Here is a 21823-nt window from a genome sequence, read left to right as displayed (position 1 = left end):
GCAGCATTGTCACAGTGAATCATTCACATAATTCATTCATTCTGGGGCCCAACAGTGGCAACCTGGCAGTGGCAAGGCTTGAACATGCAACCTTCTGATTACCAGTCCACTGAGCTACCACTGTCCAGCACAGTTCTTACCCCGGATGCCCTTCCTGATGCAACCCTCCTGTTTATCCGGACTTGGGACCTGCACTAAGAGCGCACTGATGTGTCCTCACAATATCTAGGTTTATGTCACGTCAGCCCGGGATTCAAACCCCAGCAGCGTGGAGTTTACCCTCACGCCACACCAGCTCACGTCCCACACGTATAAATCATCATGTGTGGAGCTGAATGACAGGAAGAGCTAAACATCTACACACATCCAGATTGTTTACAAATCTTCATGTTGATCACAGATATTATGAACTGAACTAAACAGGAAACATTTTCTGTGATGGTCGTCTGTGGGAACGAATCCTAAGGCGTGGCCATGGCGTAGTGAGGTGTAGGAACGAGATATGCAGTGATGGTTGAGTCTGGTATGGGTTGGAATTTTAGAATCTTATTAGTTTTAGCTCATATCAAGCCGGGCTCACCTTTCTTGGAGAGTCACATACACTACATGGACAAAAGTATTGGGACGCCCCTTCTAACTTATGTGTTTCAGCCTCAAAGGAAGAAAATGATATGCTTTAGACCTTGCAGCAACAGTTTAGGGAAGGCCCTAAAGTTGAGTGCACAAAGCAATAAACTCCAGTCAGTGTCCTGCACAGAGCCCTGACCTCAGCCCCACTCAGCAGCTCTGGGACGAACCGGAACATCAACATCATTTGACTAAATGGGCACAAATTCCCAAGCTAAGGTCATGGTCAGGTGTCCAGATACTTTTTGCCGTATAGTGTGCACAAATCCCCCCGAGCAAACATCAGACTGTGTACGCATTATGTTAACTGTGGATCCTGTCGCCGGGCCGTATCGTACTAAGTTGTGGCCATGTGTTATTTTTATTTATAAAAATTGAGGTGATTGAGGCGCTGTAAATATAAATAATACAGCAAGTTTAATACATATTAAATTAGAACCACATCCTAAACTATTTGATTTGGAAAATATTTAATTATAAGTGAACATTGTTAGATTTAAAAAGTTTTAATTCCACCTTACTGGACTCGTATAAGCTCAGAGGTTTATGATAAACAGATCACTGATTAACATTAAAGTTTTAAATTTGATAAAGAATTTTGCTGTAAACGCTCAACCATCAGTCAGGAGGGTAAATCTTGGCTCCTGTATTTCAGGATCACTACCAGCCCCGGTTCTGGACTGCTTTGCTTGGGGGGGCAGTAAAACCTAATGAGGGGGCATGTTGATAGTCATGTTTTTGAAGCCAGAAATATATTCAAGGCTTGATTTGTGCATGAATGATGACAGCCAAGCTATTGATACTGGCTTAAAGTGATGTATGAGGTAAAAAAATAAAAATGCATGTTTTCGAACTTAAACTTAAAACCCAATGATTAAAAAATACATGTTGATTATGTAAATGGAGAAAAAAGATTATCTAATTGTATTTCATTTTAATACGCCCCCTTAATTAAATTGCCATTACTAATAGAACAACTCTATTTCTTGAAAGGCTTTAATACAAATTTAAGTCAAAGCTGACAAATGTACCTACACACAGACTGAGAATATTCAAACGTGGAAATAGGAATGAGTGAGAATATTTATATTATTGGGAAATTAAAATATAAAGAAAACAAAAGAATACTAATTCTGTAAAAAAAAAGTGTTTACCAGTATACCTGCCTCTCGCTCACACTAACAGAACATATACTGCCGAACTGAACTGTTTGGGGCAGTCTGCCGATTTTTATATGACTCAAAGAGCCAATCAGGAATAAGCAAGGAAATATCTTCACACTGTAAAACAAAATGCATTTTTGTGATTGGTTCAGAGATCATTTTAAAAATAGCCGTTGCTTGCATTGTGCTTGGGGGGGCAAAGACACAATTTGGGGGGGCAATGCCCCCCTCAGCCCCCCCCTAGCGCCGGCCCTGATCACTACAGTTGATCGTTCTGGCCGCATTCACCCTAATATACCCGGGCTTGGGACCTGTGCTGAGAGTGCACTGACGGAACGTAGCCAAATGTCTGTATAGACGCCCGACTGGTCGAAACTCGGGCAGGAAGCGACCGAGCTGGCTGACATTTTACCGGGCGTACATTAGCACCCGTGTGTGCATATAAGCGATTCTGCCAAGTGAAAAACGGTCATAGATCCCAGCAGTGGTGTTCCAGAAGCTGGTAAGATGAAAAGAACTAATCAAATCAAATTTACACAAAAAGTCAAATTCATTGTGTGTGTTTCAATCATTCAGCCACAGATAGAGAAGAGTTGCAGGATTAATTGAAATCCCAAGACGTGTGTGTGTGTGTGTGTGTGTGTGAATAATTCAGGAAGCACACACACACACACACACACACACACACACACACACACACACACGCACACACACACACACTGATCTTGTGCTTCTGAGCGACGTAACGCCGCGTCGCTGCGCCGAGTTTCCGAGCTGAATTATTGAGGGAGGACGCCGAGTCCGTCAGCACACCCGACACTCCCAGTGCATTCTGGGAGAGTCACGCTAGGCTAATTAGCACACAGGGTTCCCTAAAGTTCACCTGACACCGGTCGGTCCAACAGCAAATGGTTACAAATTTTAACTCTCTCACATAATTTATATACTCGCTCATGATCCTGGGGGAGCGCACAGTTCCTACTTTATAAAGATATCAAGAAGTATAGAGACGCCTATGACGACTATGAGCGTGTTAAATACACAATTCCAAAACCATGAGCTGCGTCCGGAATCACATACTTACAGAGTATGCACTAGATTGGAGGAAGTATGCACTACTCTGCCGGTAAAAAAGTACATACTTCCAGTACAGAAGTGTGCAGTATGCACACAACACTGCTACGCACTACATCCGCCATCTTTCCAACGTCAAGTGATGACGTGGGACGTGATGACGTAATATCACCATGGTTACAGACTCATTACAAACCCCACTCGCCAAACTTTTGGATATTTATCGTGTTTTTGTTATTAATTCGTCTTTAAAATGTTTTATTTTATTTATCTTACTTACACTTGTAAAGAGAGGACCGCTATCTTTCTTGTTTCTTATTACGCTTCAAACGCCTATGCAGCTCCAGTTGCATTATGGGATACATTAACGGACCGCAAGTGTGCATCGCTTGCATACTCAAACATGGCTGCCCAATAAGTAGGTCATCCGGGTACTTCTCGCGTACCTCTTTGTGTATACTATGTATTCGGACATACTAACCGCTCTCGCGTACTATTGAGTATGGAAGTATGCGATTCCGGACGCAGCCATGGTCATTAATAGAGTTATGCCCCGCCCACCAGGACCTTGTAAATGTGTTGTACATTGGTGCAGCATGGCTGAAATTTAACACTATAACACTACACTATACATTAGGACTGTTGCAACATTCTGACGACTCAGATAATCTGGTTTTCATTAAAGCACCAGTGGCTGATTAGATTTGACTCTGAGTATACAGTGTATCACAAAAGTGAGTACACCCCTCACATTTCTGCAAATATTTCATTATATCTTTTCATGGGACAACACTATAGACATGAAACTTGGATATAACTTAGAGTAGTCAGTGTACAGCTTGTATAGCAGTGTAGATTTACTGTCTTCTGAAAATAACTCAATACACAGCCATTAATGTCTAAATAGCTGGCAACATAAGTGAGTACACCCCACAGTGAACATGTCCAAATTGTGCCCAAATGTGTCGTTGTCCCTCCCTGGTGTCATGTGTCAAGGTCCCAGGTGTAAATGGGGAGCAGGGCTGTTAAATTTGGTGTTTTGGGTACAATTCTCTCATACTGGCCACTGGATATTCAACATGGCACCTCATGGCAAAGAACTCTCTGAGGATGTGAGAAATAGAATTGTTGCTCTCCACAAAGATGGCCTGGGCTATAAGAAGATTGCTAACACCCTGAAACTGAGCTACAGCATGGTGGCCAAGGTCATACAGTGGTTTTCCAGGACAGGTTCCACTCGGAACAGGCTTCGCCAGGGTCGACCAAAGAAGTTGAGTCCACGTGTTCGGCGTCATATCCAGAGGTTGGCTTTAAAAAATAGACACATGAGTGCTGCCAGCATTGCTGCAGAGGTTGAAGACGTGGGAGGTCAGCCTGTCAGTGCTCAGACCATACGCCGCACACTGCATCAACTCGGTCTGCATGGTCGTCATCCCAGAAGGAAGCTGACACACAAGAAAGCCCGCAAACAGTTTGCTGAAGACCAGCAGTCCAAGAACATGGATTACTGGAATGCCCTGTGGTCTGACGAGACCAAGATAAACTTGTTTGGCTCAGATGGTGTCCAGCATGTGTGGCGGCGCCCTGGTGAGAAGTACCAAGACAACTGTATCTTGCCTACAGTCAAGCATGGTGGTGGTAGCATCATGGTCTTGGGCTGCATGAGTGTTGCTGGCACTGGGGAGCTGCAGTTCATTGAGGGAAACATGAATTCCAACATGTACTGTGACATTCTGAAACAGAGCATGATCCCCTCCCTTCGAAAACTGGGCCTCATGGCAGTTTTCCAACAGGATAACGACCCCAAACACAACCTCCAAGATGACAACTGCCTTGCTGAGGAAGCTGAAGGTAAAGGTGATGGACTAAACCCAATTGAGCACCTGTGGCGCATCCTCAAGTGGAAGGTGGAGGAGTTCAAGGTGTCTAACATCCACCAGCTCCGTGATGTCATCATGGAGGAGTGGAAGAGGATTCCAGTTGCAACCTGTGCAGCTCTGGTGAATTCCATGCCCAGGAGGGTTAAGGCAGTGCTGGATAATAATGGTGGTCACACAAAATATTGACACTTTGGGCACAATTTGGACATGTTCACTGTGGGGTGTACTCACTTATGTTGCCAGCCATTTAGACATTAATGGCTGTGTGTTGAGTTATTTTCAGAAGACAGTAAATCTACACTGCTATACAAGTTGTACACTGACTACTCTAAGTTATATCCAAGTTTCATGTCTATAGTGTTGTCCCATGAAAAGATATAATGAAATATTTGCAGAAATGTGAGGGGTGTACTCACTTTTGTGATACACTGTATAAACTGGAGGCTGTTATAGCCGCAAAAAGAGGATAGACTCCATAATAATGTCATAATAAAGGTTCTGGACAGGGATTTAACCCCATGTCAAGTTACTGCCTGTGCCGAACTTTAGTAAAACACTAATATCATTTATTATCACCCACAGTAATAGTAAAACCTCATTTTGTATTCTGTTATGAATTTAAAAAAATGCTAATTTGTACCAAAGATAATTAAAAATGCTTGTTATTTCATTTCTGTTGCACCTTTTATACAGCAGCTGTTCAAAAAGCATCCCAAATTAGCTTTGGGCCATGAAACCCCATCCCAAACTAACTTTGGGGCATTCATCCCCATCCCAAATGAATTTTGAGTGATATAACCCTACCCTAAACTTAATATGGGCAATTTAAACTCATTTAGGAAGATTTAACCCCATCCCAAACTAACTTTGGGCCATTTAAACTCATTTTGGAAGATTTAACCCCATCCCAAACTATTATTGGGCCATTTAACCCCATCCTAAACTAACTTTGGGTCATTTAAACTCATTTTGGGAGGTTTAACCCCATTCCAAACTAACTTTGGGTAATTTAACCCCATCCCACACTATTATTGGGCCATTTAACCCCATCCCAAACTAACTTTGGGCCATTTAACCCCATACCAAACTAACTTTGGGCCATTTAAACTCATTTTGGAAGATTTAACCCCATCCCAAACTAACTTTGGGTAATTTAACCCCATCCTAAACTAGTATTGGACCATTTAACCCCATCCCAAAATAACTTTGGGCCATTTTAACTCATTTTGGGAGATTTAACCCCATCCCAAACTTTTTTTGGGTAATTTAACTCCATCTCAAATGAACTTAGAGCAACTTAATCCCATTCCAAACTAATTTATGTAAATACTTCTTCTTTTTTTAATCTTTTTATTTTTTTGGAGAGTGTCAAACTAAATTTTGTTGTACTCAAGTATAATGACAAATTAAGGTTCTTCTTCTTCTTCTTCTTCTTCTTTTAATTTAGAGCAATTTAATCCCATTTTGGGTAACTTAAAACCATCCTAAACTAATTCTAGGTGATTTAAACCTCTTACACTAACTTTGGGTAATTTTAACTATTTATCTATAAACTCAGTTTGGGAGATGATGATACTTAATGATGACGCAGTGCAGAAAGCTTTACTCAAACAATAATGTATTTCTGTAAATATGCAAAGTCTCCAGCACGAGCACATGCAGCAGAAATAATGAACATTCCTCACTGATCAGAAAAGCAAAACATAATGAACACAGCACAGACGGACACAGAGGGGCGGAGGGATGAAATACAGACTTTAGGTATAAAAGGTAACACGGACGGGACTCACCATGGGCGTTGGGGACAGAGTTATGTTTCCTATAGAGGCTTTCAGCTCATCCACAGATGGAGACACGAAGTCGCTGCTGTCTGCAAGCAGAGGTTTGATCTTGATCTTGAACTTCTTGCGGTGGTCCTCCTCTTCCTCCGACTCGCTCGAGGAGAAGAAGTGTGACTTTTCATTAGGGGTCGGTGGGGAGGTGTTAGGGAAAACTTAATAAAACCTCGGAAAAACCTGGAGTTTCATTACCATCAGGTGCAACTCAATGGTGGATCGAGTAGCTGGCAAGGTTGCATCCAGTGCTCATTTGGTTCTACTCAACACAGGATAGTTGTTTTACAAATGTAGTAGCCAGTTACGTCAAATAATTAAAACCAAGACTGTTATCACAATATACATGAACCCCCCACCATATTCAGATGAACCCCCCCCCCCCCCCCCCACTCTAGTGTAATGATGTAAAAATGATAAACACACATATTTCACACCTTAGCTTCATGTAATGTTAGGATCCATCAGTGTTCCCATCAGTTGTTAATATGGCAGGAATGCCAATTTCGGTAGCTTTTTACCCCCCGCCCCTCCATGTTTAAATCATGGCTACGTCCTGCCTAATTCCTTATGATATATTTACATCTGCTACACTGGATAGTAAAATTGTGCCACATTATTAACTATATTAAATTTATTAACTGTCATTTATTAATTTATTAACTATATCTAATTTATTAACTGTAACTTCTTAATTTATTAACACTAACTTCTTAATTAATTAATTAACTGTAATTTATTAATTAATTTATTAACTGTATTTATTAACTTTATTTATTAATTAATGAGTTTATTAACTGTATTAATTAATTATTTATTAACTGTAATTTATTAATTGATTAGTTTATTAACTGTATTTATTAACAAATTTATTAACTGAAGTTTATTAATTACTTTATTTACTGTATTTATTAACTGTAGTTTAATCATTATTTTATTACCTGTATTTATTAACTAAATTTAATTTATTAACTGTATTTATTAATAAATTTATTAACTGAAGTTTATTAATTAATTTAATAAACTGGGCAAGCCGTAGCCTAGAGGTTAAGGTACTGGACTAGTAACCAGAAGGTCACTGGTTCAAGCCCCATCACTGCCAGGTTGCTGCTGCTGGGCCCTTGAGCAAGGCCCTTAACCCTCAATTGCTCAGACTGTATACTGTAACTACTGTAAGTCGCTTTGGATAAAGGCGTCTGCTAAATGCCGAAAATGTAAATGTAAATTTATTAACTATAATTTAATATTTAATTTATTTAAATTATTTAATGTATTAACTGTAATTTATTAATTAATTCGTTTATTAATTGCATTTATTGTCAGGACTGATTTACAAAAAATTTACAAATAAAGCTCGCAACTTCAAATCTCAGCTCTGCTAACGGCCAACCGGGCACCTATACGGGGAGGGAGGGATCGCCTGAGGGGATTCCTCATAACTGCTGCAGTTACGACCTCTGCTGGCTGATCTATGGAACTGCACAGAGACGAGGGATCATGGGGATTAGTGCGTGACTCTCCGTGCACGTTACAGATCTTCATATGGTGCAGGGGAAAAGAAGCGGTCGGTACTGCACACGTGTCGGAGGGGGTGTGTGTTAGTCAAGGATTGGAGGTCTGCAGCAGTAGAGGTGAATACCATCAGGGAATAGAGGAATACACATACTGCTGTGTACTGGATTCAATTAACACCTTTTTATTAACTTTTTTTTTAAAAGAATTAAGGTTTGTACATCCCTAAATGTCTCAATTTTATATTAATTAAAGCTGGTGGAGTTAATTCTCTTTAGTTAAAGTCATAATATTAAAAACACAAAATATTAAATTAGACTGGACTATATGTAGTTGTAGGATATCTCCGTCTTCATCTGGCCTGATGCTGTATCCTTCATCATCCACCATGGGCGAGTTCTGGAACACAAAGCAGTCACATGGTCAGACTCAGGGTCCCAGCAGGACCAGTTACACCAGTATAATACACAAGACGTGATAAGTGTCGATAATTTAGACACAAATGTCCTTTTACCATCAATCAGTGAATACAAGCTGATGACTGATCGACTGATTAATATGATGTATCATTTATATGATGTGAGTGGTCTCTTCCAGGATGGAAATGTCTTTTTTAGTGAGAAAAGTCGTCCCGCACTGAATGCTGGGATTGCCTTCAGCGCTGAGGAGGCGTCGGACGCTCCCTTGTTATTCAGTCAGATCATCACTCAGAATTAAGGCGCCTCAGTAGGAGCATTTTAAGGGATCTAAGAATTTAGACACGCCCTCTTCTCGGGGGTGTAGGATGATAGGAAATGTGTCTGTGTGGAGAGAGAGCGCTCGGTTTTCAGACGGACCATAAATCATTCTTATTAATGACTTGCACAAGTGTCGTTTATTTGTAAATTGGGGCGTCAGGGACAGTTTAAGCGTTTTCCGTACACGGAGGGAGACGTTAGCTGGCGTGCTAGCGGGTTTGAACGTCCTGAGGCTAACCGTGTTAGCTTAGTAAGCTAAACCTGCGGTGATGTAAAGTAGAGCGTCTGAATAATCTGCCTTATGAGCTCCATGTCTTATTAGAATCCTCTCTACTGATGCACCTCTTTAGATCTTGGGACAGACTCTTAGATTAACACACATAAGTATTGTAGCTGTACTCTAGCCCACTACTGCTGAGGTCTGGGGATCCAGGGTTCTAATCTCAGCGGTGCTATCGGCCAGTCGGGCGTCTGCATGGACTTCATGAATTCACTAGCGTGAATGTCCGAGGGTCTGGCTGAAACAGCCTGGTCACTAAGAGGTGAACTTGTGAGTGCGCTCTCAGTGCAGGTCCCAAGCCCAGGTCCACGGTGGCAATGCCTGAATATACGTGAACGGCTGAAAGGATTTAAAAGCGAATGCTTACATATCGGTCCCAGTCGATCTCGCCGTAGAAGCCATTGGGAGCTCCGTTACTCTTCTTCTGCGTCTGTGACTGAATGAAAGTGGAATCAGTTTCATCATTCTGTGGACTTTATTTACAGCCGAGGCTCTAAAACACTGTAAGGTCACGTAAGGTTCAGCGACCGTTAATCATTCTTGTGTATAAGAGTAGATAGGAGTCGGGTGGGTACTTACCCCCGATTCTCTGTCTGGTGAACCCCTAAGAGGGGGAAAAAGACAACATTAAAAATTCATTAGGTCTCCAAATTCTAAGCACTCAGACTTGCACTTTAACCCTGTAACACCAAGTGTATCATATTTGATACATAAGCTTTAGAGACCTATACATGCTCTGTGCTTTGGACAGATGAATCCAAAGTTAAATTATTTGGGCACAGTAACAGCAGACATGTTTGGCGCAAACCAAACAGGATTTGAGCACAAGAACCTCATACCAACTGTGAAGCACGGAGGTGGAAATGTCATGTTTTGGGGCTGCTTTGCAGCAGCAGGGTGTGGCAAACTCTCCATTATGGAATCCACGATGAATTATTCACTGTATCAGAGGGTGCTTGAGGAAAATGTAAGACCATTGAAAGCGGAGGTGGACCATGCAGCATGACAACGACCCAAAACATTCCAGTGAATCCATTAAGGAATGAATCAAAAGAAAGAAATGGAGAGTTCTGGTATGGCCGAGTCAAAGCCCGGATCTTAATCCTATTGAGATGATGTGGGGTGATTTGAAACGGGCTGTGCATGCAAGAAACCCCTCAAACCTCACACAGCTGAAGAAGTTCTGCATGGAGGAGTGGGGAAAACTTTCTCCCAGTCGATGTCAGAGACGGTAGATGGTTATAGGAAACGTCTTAATGAGGTTATCTCAGCCAAATGGGGGAAGTAAAGTATAGGGTGTCCTAACTTTTTCCTAACAATAAATTTCCATTTTTGTTCATTACATTTTACATCCTCTGTTTAAAAGTAATTTTTTCAGTTTTATTTGTTTAACGATATAAGCTCCATCTCTCAGTACTGTTCAAATGAAGCTCAAATGTCCATTTGTTTAAATATGTTCAAAAAGACAAAGGTTCTCATGAGGTGTCCTAACTTTTTCACATGACTGTATAGTGCTTTCCTGAAAAACTTAATGTGTACAAGTAGACGTATGTCTTCTGCCCCCTGTTGGATCATTCATGTACTGCTTGCACCTCATCCAGCACTCACCCACCTGTAGTTTTACATGGATGTTTTTACCACTCACTCACACATTTCACAAAAGGTCAAATAAGCACTCCAGTTTCAAAAGATTAGCATTTTTGGGCAATGTTTTGGTGGTTTAGGCTTTAAAGGGTTAAAAAGTTTTACTTTAAAGCTACCGGCTCCTCAGATTTTTTGAATTCCAGACTCCCTAAGTATCTGTTGGATAGTTAGTCCTGTTTGTCTGACCAGTATAACCGCCGAAAGGTCGGTCTTGTCAGCCTGCCTGGCTTCTCCTGCTGGTCTTTTATTCAGGTAACTGTGCCGGTGATCCTACGCAGCTGTCATGAATGTCCTCCATAGTCTGGAGTTTTGATCCATGGGGGGTGTTGTTGCTCTCTTGTGTTTACTGGATTCCACTGTCTGGTTCTCAGGTGAGCATTTAGGTTGCAGCTCATTGGTGGATCAAGTAGCTGGCACAGATGTCCTCTCTGGTCTGGAGTTTTGATCTATGGGTGGTGTTGCTGCTTTTTTGTGTTTACTGAATTCTCCTGTCTGATTCTCTGTTGAGCATTTATGTTGCAGCTTATTGGTGGATTGAGTAGCTGTCACGGATGTCCTCACTTGTCTGAAGTTTTAGTCCATGGGTCATTTTGCTGCTTTTTTGTGTTTACTGGATTCCCCTGTCTGGTTCTCTGCTGAGCATTTGGGTTGAAACTCATTGGTGGATCGAGTAGCTGGCAGGGTTGCATCCAGCACTCATTTGGTTCTACTTGAAGATGGCAGACAACTGTCTCTCAAGTTCCACTTTGGTTTTGTGTATTTCTCAAGTTTATTTATTTATTTTTTTATTATTATTTACAGACACCTTGTTAAGCCATCTGAGAGATTCAGCGACCATTTCTAGCTTTTATTATTTATTAAAAAATACATTTCGTGTCATATTAATGTGTAAAAAAAAAGGTACTGGTGGTAATAATCACTCACGTGGAGTCGGTGTCCTTCTCTTTCTTTCGCATCCCGAAAGCCTTCCTGGTTCGCTTTTTCAGTCCTGAAAATAAGACAGATTGTAGGAGGTCAGATCAAATCAGGAGGTTAAAAAAGTGAAAGAAACAAACACAAAGAACACAGTGTGCTCGCTGGTTCCAAGCCCGGATAGTAATAGGTGGGTTGTGACAGGAAGGGCATCTGGTGTGAAAACTATTTAAATCCTAATTTCCTGACTGTCAGGCATCATTAAAAAAAAGCTGGCATGCTCCCAGCGAGTAGGAGGTGAGAACCTACCTCAAGTGAAGGAGTTCAAATATCTCGGGGTCTTGTTCACGAGTGGGCAGTTGTAGCCTAGTGGTTAAGGCACTGGACTAGTAAGCAGAAGGTTGCCGGTTCAAACCCCACCACTGCCAGGTTGCAACTGTTGGGCCCTCGAGCAAGGCCCTTAACCCTCAATTGCTTAACCTGTATACTGTAAGTCGCTTTGGATAAAAAAGCGTAAATGTAAAATGTAAATGAGTGATGCGAAGAGGGATCATGAGATGGACTGTAGGTTGGGTCCGCACCCAATGTTCCTATCCTCACCTGTGGTCACAAGCTTTGGGTAATGACCGAAAGAACGAGGTCGCGGATACAAGCGGCCGAAATGAGCTTTCTCCAGTTTCAACCGGTTTCTCCGGTTGCTGGGCATACTCTCCGTGATCGGGTGAGGAGCTCAGCAATACGGGAGGAGCTTGGAGTAGAACCTCTGTTTCTTCGCGTGTAGAAGAGACAGTTGAGGTGGTTCGGCATCTGATAAGGATGCCTTTGGAGGTATATCAGGCACGGCCGACTGGGAGGAGGCCCCGGGGTCCACCCAGGACCTGCTGGAGGGATTACATCTCCCAGCTGGCATGGGAACGCCTGGGGATCCCACCAAAGCTGGTAGAAGCGGCGGGGGAGAGAGATGACTGGGACTCTTTGCTTGCGGAACAGATGATGATGATGACGATGACTTATGAGAACTTATGACATCACTTTTTGGGATCAAATCTACAAAAATTCCTCATTAAGGACTGGCAGCAACCACCAGCCGGACAGTGAATCAGAGTTCGACTGAACTGTGCTCTCAGCAGGACCCGGAGGAAAGTCTGGCACCCGTCAATCAAGCCAGAAATTAGGAGGTAAGAAGGAGCTGGAGCTGGATGGACGACTTTATTGATCCTCACTAAACGTTTCCCTTCAGCTCCTGTCAGAGCGTCCAGTCCGGCCCACAAATCAGCTCCATAATCCTTCACATGGTTTCCCACCTTCTTCATCTCAAAATCCAGCAGTTGCTTTTTCATTTTCATTTGCAATGCGTTGCAACGGGTCCGGTTTCACTGGACACAAGGCAGGAATGTCCAAGACATTGCTACAATCCATCTCAGCACTTCGACCACCCTTCCTGTCTTCGGTTTCCTCCCACAGTCCAACAACATGCAGTCAGGTTATACTAAAACTGACCTGTGTGTGTGTGTGTGTGTGTGTTTGCCCTGTAATAGACTGGTGACCTGTCTGGGGTGTTTCCTGCCTTTCGCCAAGTGAATAGGACCCACCGTGACCATGACCAGGATGAAGAAGTGGTAAAACAAACAATGAATGAATGCCTGAACATCTCAGGGGTGCTGTCAGCCGGTCAGGCGTCTACACAGATGTGATTGGCAATATCTACAGAGGAATGGTCGAAGCCCTGAGATGGAATGGCTACACCCTACAGCTCAGCTGACCACACACACACACACACCGCTTAACCGCTTATCCAATCAGCTTTTCAATGGGCGCAAGGCACACAGTAACACCCTGGACGGGGCGTCGGTCCATCGCAGGGTGCACACACACACACTCGCTCGATCAGAACGTTCAGAAGAAAGACGGAGGCTCGTCAGGACTGGTTTAATTAAACAGCAGGTCAGGAGGTCCAGGATCTCCCACTCACGGCTCTGCTTAATACCGCACGTACCCAGTGAGAGACCAGGCAAAGTGCCCACGGCCGTGCCAACCTACCTAATTCCCATAAGTGGGTATTTTTGATGACGTGTGCGTGCAGGAGCTTCAGGAAATCACTGAGGAAGCAAATCAACTCGACGCTGCTGATTCCTCTGCTTCTTTCTGCTGCTTCACCCATTTTAGTCATATCCAATTCCCCAGTCGTATTTCTCCTCTGCTCCTGACCGAGGACAACCGCATTTTACAGACCAGTGCCCCCCCCCCCCCAGTCTGTTAAATAGAGGTTCCACTGTGTATCCCTTTAATATCATAACACTGTTATGTAGGTTCACATATTATGGCTCGGTGGGTAGCACTGCCACCTCATAGTCGGAAGGTTCTGGGTTCGATTCCCAGGTAAATCGAGTGCTCTGGTTTCCTTCCACAGTTCAATCGCATGCACTCCTCAGGTCAACAGAAGCTACTAAAATTGACCTAAAAATAGCACCCACCGTGACCCTGACCAGGATAAACAGGTGGTAAAACAGACAATAAACGCTTCTACTCAGAAATGATCGGCTCACGGCATTTTAGTCATATTCAGTTCTTCAATCGTATTTCTCATCTGCTCCTGACCGAGGAGGGGCGTGACGAACACACGCCTCCTCCGACACGTGTACAGTACCGACCACTTCTTTTCACCTGCAGGTTCATACGGAGATCCGTATCGTGCACGGAGACTCACGCACTGCTCTCCATACTCAAACTTATTCTAGCAACAGCAACCATTCAAAACCATTAAATTCAGTAAGTGTTAGAGCAAGTAACTCTCAGCTCTGCTACCGGTCGACTTGACGCGCCCTAGTGAGCACAATCGGCAGTGCAGAAAGAGCAGCAGACAAAATCGGCCACTAGTCTAGAAAAAGACGGACAGAAAAAAAGTGCTGCATGTTGCTTCTAAAATTTATATTCTATTAAACAGGAACAGCTCAGCATCACAGTAGAAACCTCACCGTACGTCCACCGCTCTACTCTCTCTCACCTCTCTACTCTCTCTCACCTCTCTACTCTCACCTCTCTACTCTCACCTCTCTACTCTCACCTCCCTACTCTCACCTCTCTACTCTCACCTCTCTACTCTCACCTCTCTACTCTCACCTCTCTACTCTCACCTCTCTACTCTCACCTCCTACTCTCACCTCACTACTCTCACCTCTCTACTCTCACCTCTCTACTCTCACCTCTCTACTCACTACTCTCAACTGTTGTATGAGGGATCTTCAAAAAGTCACATGAAAATCTTCTTCCCCTTAAAGCTTCTTTCAACGTCCAAACAGGTGTAAATCAGATGGAGCTAAATCAGGATATAAGCATCTCTCAGACTCTCAGACACGAGCGATTACTACAGAACAGAACCAAACAGAACAGAACAAAAGAGAACAGAACCAAACAGAACAGAACCAAACAGAATAGAACCATAAAGGTGGAAGTCAGATGGAGCTAAATCCGGACTATAAGCGTCTCTCAGACATGAGCGGTTACTACAGAACAGAACCAAACAGAACAGAACCAAACAGAACAGAACACAAGAGAACAGAACCAAACAGAACACAAGAGAACAGAACCAAACAGAACAGAACACAAGAGAACAGAACCAAACAGAACAGAACACAGGAGAACAGACCCAAACAGAACAGAACCAAACAGAACAGAACCAAACAGAACAGAACACAAGAGAACAGAACCAAACAGAACAGAACTAAACAGAACAGAACACAAGAGAACAGAATCAAAGAGAACAGAACCAAAAAGAACAGAACCAAACAGAACAGAACCAAACAGAACAGAACCAAACAGAACAGAACCAAACAGAACCATTCAAAGCCATTCAGTAAGTGTTAGAGCAAAATATAAGTAACTCTCAGCTCTGCTACCGGTCGACTTAGTGCCCCCTAGTAAGCACAATCGGCAGTGCAGAAAGAGCAGCAGACAAAATCGGACACTAGTCTGCTGTGTGGGAAAAGACCGGACAGAAAAAAAGTGGGCGGGGTCTTCAGGGACCCTGGTTAGTAGCCCGAGTTTACTGTACAGAAGTGGAGGAACATGGAGATCAGTGTGTGACTCACACACCAATCCACCAAAGTACGGGCGAATAAGGAGGGGTCGTGCACACGTTGGGGGGAGGGCGTGTCAGGAGAATATACCCTCCTCATACACCATCGGGGTCTCCAGCAGAGGAAGAGGAACTGTAGAAAACCCAAGTTCATAAATCCAGCTAGATAACAGAGGACTAGCTAAAGTCCTCTGGCTTTATTTATTTTTATATCCACGCACAGTGACGGGAACGTGATTCCTGCTCTTACGGAGTAACAACAACAACAACCAGGAGCGGCAACACACAGGAAAACCTTCCCAGCAAACAGGAAGTCGTTGAGAAGGCTGTAAAATAAACACAAGAGCCAGGAAATGAAGATGCTGAAGATGATTAGGGGAAAAATTCAAGGATAAAAGCAAAGGGCCGCTTTCTAGCATCATGCTGAAGTACACTGTGCTTTTATCCTTGAACATCTTCATATCCAGCTTCCTGTGTTCGCACACAGCGTGGAATAACAGCCGTATTTACGTTTAGGTTCTTTACTGATAGCATCGGTTGGAAAAGCTTAGTTTCGTAGATGGCATCGCGCAGGAAGGCGGCGGCGCTGCCACCTAGTCCCGAGTGCCCACTGGAATCTTTCCTCTTAAATAATAAACAAACCTCAGCTCCAATTTGGATTAAAAACACACACATCTCGTTTACTGACAGCTAAGAATGTTAAAATATCATTTATGTTAGATTATAACTTCACGTATGTGACTGGTGGAGGAGATTCAAACCCACAATGTTGCAGTTGGTGACCCACAGCTCCACCCACAAGGCTAAAATTGTCCCTAAAGCACTTTGTAAAGCAATAGTTCTTTAATAGGTCACCTACAGTATACCTGCAATCGTATTTCCCCTCCACACGTGTGCAATTCAGACCGCTTCTATTCACCTGCACAAGACGACCTCATACGAAGAACGGTTAAGGTACTGGTCTAGTAATCGAAAGGTCGCTGGTTCAGCACCCAGGTGGCGCAGCAGGATATTCCACTAGCACTGAGATTCTGAACTCCTCTGTGTTGCCACCGGTCGGCTGGGCGCCATCTAGGTACACGCTTCTGCTAGGGCGGGATGCCCGGACTATGTGGGTGTGGTCTTCAAACGCTGTGTAAGGACCCTGATAGGGTCTTGCTCAGGGGCCCAACAGTGGCAACTCGGCGGTGGTGGGGCTTGAACCGGCAACCTCCTGGTTACTAGTCAAGTACCTTAACCACTGAGCTACCACTGATTAGCAGATAGACGTGCCTGTGCAGAATGCAGGGGTGTAAAAGGGTTCCGCTAAGGGCTGAACGCGGGTCGGAGGAGGCGTGAGCAGCAATATACCCACCTCAACTGTTGACTACGATAAATTGGGAGAAAATGGTAGGAAAAAGGTTGCTTGTTCAAACCCCACCACTGCCAGGTTGTCACTGTTGGGCCCTTGAGCAAGGCCCTTAACTCTCAATGGCTTAGAGCTGTGTACTCTCACAGTACTGTAAGTCACTTTAGATAAAATGTAATGTAAATATATCACGCACTGATCCTCATGATTCCCCGTCTCTGTGCTCTAAATTCATGTCAAAATGAATGGGATGAAGTGGATTCCAGTCTAGCATTTCCATTTCAGTACATCATCATCTTCACCTCATATTGCAGACTAGCTGTACATACAGAGGTGATGAACACTTCAGTATTAATACATGAATCCAGCATGCGTCATCATTTTAGCACCCAACACATAACCTACACCTACGCCTCCATCAAGTGCCTCACGCTTCAACCCCGACTGCAGGCTGGAGATAAAAAGTGCTGCATGTTGCTTCTAAAATTTATATTCTATTAAACAGGAACAGCTCAGCATCACAGTAGAACCTCACCGTACGTCCACCTCTCTACTCTCACCTCTCTACTCTCACCTCTCTACTCTCACCTCTCTACTCTCACCTCACTACTCTCACCTCTCTACTCTCACCTCTCTACTCTCACCTCTCTACTCTCACCTCTCTACTCTCACCTCTCTACTCTCACCTCTCTACTCTCACCTCACTACTCTCACCTCTCTACTCTCACCTCACTACTCTCACCTCTCTACTCTCACCTCTCTACTCTCACCTCACTACTCTCACCTCTTGTATGAGGGATCTTCAAAAAGTCACATGAAAATCTTCTTCCCCTTAAAGCTTCTTTCAGCATCCAAATAGGTGTAAATCAGATGGAGCTAAATCCTGCCTATCAGCGTCTCTCAGGTCTCTTAGTCTCTCAGACACGAGTAATTACTACAGAACAGAACCAAACAGAACAGAAAAGAAACAAACAGAACAGAACCAGACAGAACAGAACCAGACAGAACAGAACACAACAAAAGAGAACAGAACCAAACAGAACAGAACCAGACAGAACAGAACCAAACAGAACACAAAACAAAACAGAACCAAACAGAACAGAAATGAACAGAACACAATAAAACAGAACAGAATCAAACAGAACACAATATAGCTAAAGAACCAGACAGAACCGCACAGACAGAACAGAACACAATAAAACAGAACAGAACCAGACAGAACAGAACTAAACAGAACAGAACCAAACAGAACTAAACAGAACAGAACCAGACAGAACAGAACTAAACAGAACAGAACTAAACAGAACAGAACCAGACAGAACAGAACACAATAAAACAGAACAGAACCAAACAGAACTGAACCGAACAGAACAGAACCAAACAGAACAGAACTAAACAGACCAGAACCAAACAGAACACAAAACAAAACAGAACCAGACAGAACACAAAACAGAACAGAACCAAACAGAACAGAACCGAACAGAACACAATATAGCTAAAGAACCAGAAGAACCAGACAGAACTGCACAGACAGAACAGAACACAATAAAACAGAACAGAACCAGACAGAACAGAACTAAACAAAACAGAACCAGACAGAACAGAACACAATAAAACAGAACAGAACCAAACCAGACAGAACAGAACTAAACAGAACACAATAAAACAGAACAGAACCAAACAGAACTGAACCGAACAGAACAGAACACAATAAAACAGAACCAAAAAAAGATGTATATCAGATGGAGCTCAATCCAGACTATAAGCGTCTCTCAGACACGAGTGATTACTACAGAACAGAACCAAACAGAACAGAACAGAACTAAACAGACCAGAACCAGACAGAACAGAACCAAACAGAACAGAACCAGACAGAACAGAACCAAACAGAACCAGAGGTAGAAATCAGATGGAGCTAAATCCGGAGTATAAGCGTCTCTCAGTCTCTCAGACACGAGCGATTCCTCCTCCTACTACGCCGAAATACAAAAGTTCCAAACCACCGAACCATGTGGTCCGTCTTCTTCAAGCTGCTCCCATATTTGGGCGTCGCCACAGCGGATCTGGTCCTCATACCAGACCTGGCAGACCAGTTTTTACACCGTACGCCCTTCCTGACGCAACCCTCCTATTTCTCTCCGGGCTTGGGACCTGCACTGAGAGAGAGCGCACTGACGAGTGCACATCACACAGGCTAGACCACTCTATCACTAGTGGTCCTAGTGGTTAAGGCACTGGACTAGTAATCAGAAGGTTGCCGGTTTAAGCCCCACCACTGCCAGGTTGCCACTGTTGGGCCCTTGAGCGAGGCCCTTAACCCTGAATTGCTTAGACTGTGTACTGTCACAGTACTGTAAGTCGCTTTGGATAAAGGCGTCCGCTAAATGCTGCAAATGTAAAAAAATATATATATAATATAATAATATATAATATGCTTTAGCAAGATCACAGTGGTAGCTCACTGGTTAACGTACTGGACTGGTAAAAGGGCAGTACACACCAACTGTGGTCCAAGAAGGGACAAGCCACATATCGCTAACAGGTTGCTGGGCGGCCAAGACTCACTGATGCCAGAGGTCTGGAATCTTTGGCAATAATACGGACCGATAGAAGATGAACTGTGGCTCAGATTGCAGATGATTAGAATCCAGGTGATGAGGAGAATGTATGTACACACGATGCATCCAACACTGTTGTGTACAGGAGCCATGCTAACCCATACAACGGGCACCAGAACTGGACGTTGGAAGAAGGTCAGCTGGTCGAGTCCTGTCGTCTCCAAAATCACGTAGACAAGCTTGTACCTGTAGAGGAGACGGCACCAGGATGCAGACGCAGGACAAGAAGGCTCATGGGTATCACTGTCGTCTCACGGCAAGAAGGTCCTGGGTTTGATTCCCAGGATACATCTCAATTTATGATTTACTGTGGAAGCTCTTCTGTAAGTCACTCTGGATTAGAACGTCTGCTAAGTGCTAAAAATATAAATGTAATGAACGGGCGATCAACCTCCCAACGTACATAAGGACCCGCTGGCAACGCCCTGGCACCAGATACCACAGGAGGGTCTGAGGATGTTGCGTACACTATTGCAATGGTGCTACCCACCGAGCCACCATGCCACCCCAATACAGAAGGTCAACGACTATAAATAAAAGCACAAAGTGCCCTCATGTCATCATATTGATGTTTGAAGTGACGGGTATTTTTGTAGCCCTTCTCTTAATGGCGTGGGCATCTAGCTGCTATCACGTTTCACTGACCCTCACCCTAAAACAGCTCCGAACGATCGATCTCACTCCTCCACCGGAGCTGTGCCTCCGAGTTCAATACTCCGGCTCTAAAGTAAATCTAATTCATTACCGTTCTGTTCTGGCTGCAGGGGATCCGAACACGCATTACGCTCGAGGCCTGTTGTTCCTCGCCCATCGATTCCGCTTCACTCAGGCCAAACACGCGGGCCTCGGGCGACGAATCGAGGCCGGTCCTAAAACCAACGCTGACGTGGGATCGGTCATGTGAGCAGACTTGTTGGCTGATGCTTAGCAAACAGCTCAGGGCTGAGAGAACAATTGGGAAGCTAATTAGCCTGTAGCTTTAGCCTGTAGCCTGCGTGGCACCGAACGTTGGCATCGAAAGAACTGTGTGCTGTTTTTCTCCTACGCTACAATCATTCAGGTCAGTGCTAGTAAAACAGGCCAAAATGATGCTGCAAAATTAGGATGCACTTAACGAGCGGGTTCTGTTCCTACGTCACTTTAGGATGAAATATAACGAGTAAAATCTGTCAGAAATCCTTTTATCCTGCAGTGTTCAGTGACTCCAGATTGCATCTGTGTTTTTAATATTTATATTCCGTAATAAATGTAGAATAATGGTGTTAAAATCCATGTTTTAGTCACTCAGTTCTGTTACCCTCACATATTCATCCTTCTGATAATGAAAATGTGGAAATATTCTCATCAATCGAGTCATTATCTGTATCTACTGAAGATCATGGGAAGAACATCAGTAGGTTCTCCCTTTTCCCCCTTTTTATTATGTTTGATAATATTAAATAATAAATAATATAATATAATAATATAAAATAATATAAAATAAAATAATATAATATAATATAAAGAATTATAAAATAAAATTATATAATATAATATAATAAATAATATTATATATAATATAATATAATATAATAAAATATATTATAATATAAAAAATAAAAAATAATAATATAATATAATATAATATAAAATAATAAAATAATATAACATGAAATAACAATAATACAATATAATATATTATAAAATAAAATAATATAATATGATATAACTAATATAATATAATATAATGTAATTAATGTAATATAATATACATGTAATATAATGTAATGTAATGTAATGTAGTTAATATAATTAATATAATTAATGTAATGTAATGTAATATAATACAATATAATATAATATATAATAATAAAGCCTGGATTTGGATATGTACCACAGGATAAACTGCACACATCCAAATCCAGCCGTACAACCTGATCGGCCCCGTCCGGTGCGGGTCAGAGGAACACTGGCAGTCTGACGGGTTCGGATGGGGACAGCTGGGGTACTGTGAGCAGCACTCGATTACATAACACACACATGCAGGTTCTGGAACTGAATCGTAGCTTAGGAACGAGGATTTATTCCCCCAAATCAGCTGAAAACCAGGCGCTTAGTTTGGGCTAATGCACCGATTTATAA

At 42.9% G+C, this 21823-nt stretch overlaps 1 protein-coding gene across 6 annotated transcripts in view; it reads right to left on the bottom strand.

Annotated features, from left to right (window-relative positions):
• The window catches only part of sgip1a (SH3GL interacting endocytic adaptor 1a), a 64202-nt gene that overhangs the window by 28352 nt on the left and 14027 nt on the right, over nt 1-21823 (bottom strand). For all 6 annotated transcript variants that reach the window (XM_062998054.1, XM_062998056.1, XM_062998058.1 and 3 more), the window contains exons 2-6: nt 11674-11737; nt 9685-9709; nt 9473-9541; nt 8433-8487; nt 6535-6716 (exon numbers count right to left, since the gene is read on the bottom strand). In XM_062998054.1, the coding sequence (XP_062854124.1) occupies nt 6535-6716; nt 8433-8487; nt 9473-9541; nt 9685-9709; nt 11674-11737 (395 nt within the window). The remainder of the gene's footprint in view (nt 1-6534; nt 6717-8432; nt 8488-9472; nt 9542-9684; nt 9710-11673; nt 11738-21823) is intronic.

Source organism: Trichomycterus rosablanca, chromosome 6 (genome assembly GCF_030014385.1).
Source record: "Trichomycterus rosablanca isolate fTriRos1 chromosome 6, fTriRos1.hap1, whole genome shotgun sequence".
NCBI lineage: Eukaryota > Metazoa > Chordata > Actinopteri > Siluriformes > Trichomycteridae > Trichomycterus > Trichomycterus rosablanca.
This window is presented reverse-complemented; position numbering and strand designations above follow the sequence as displayed.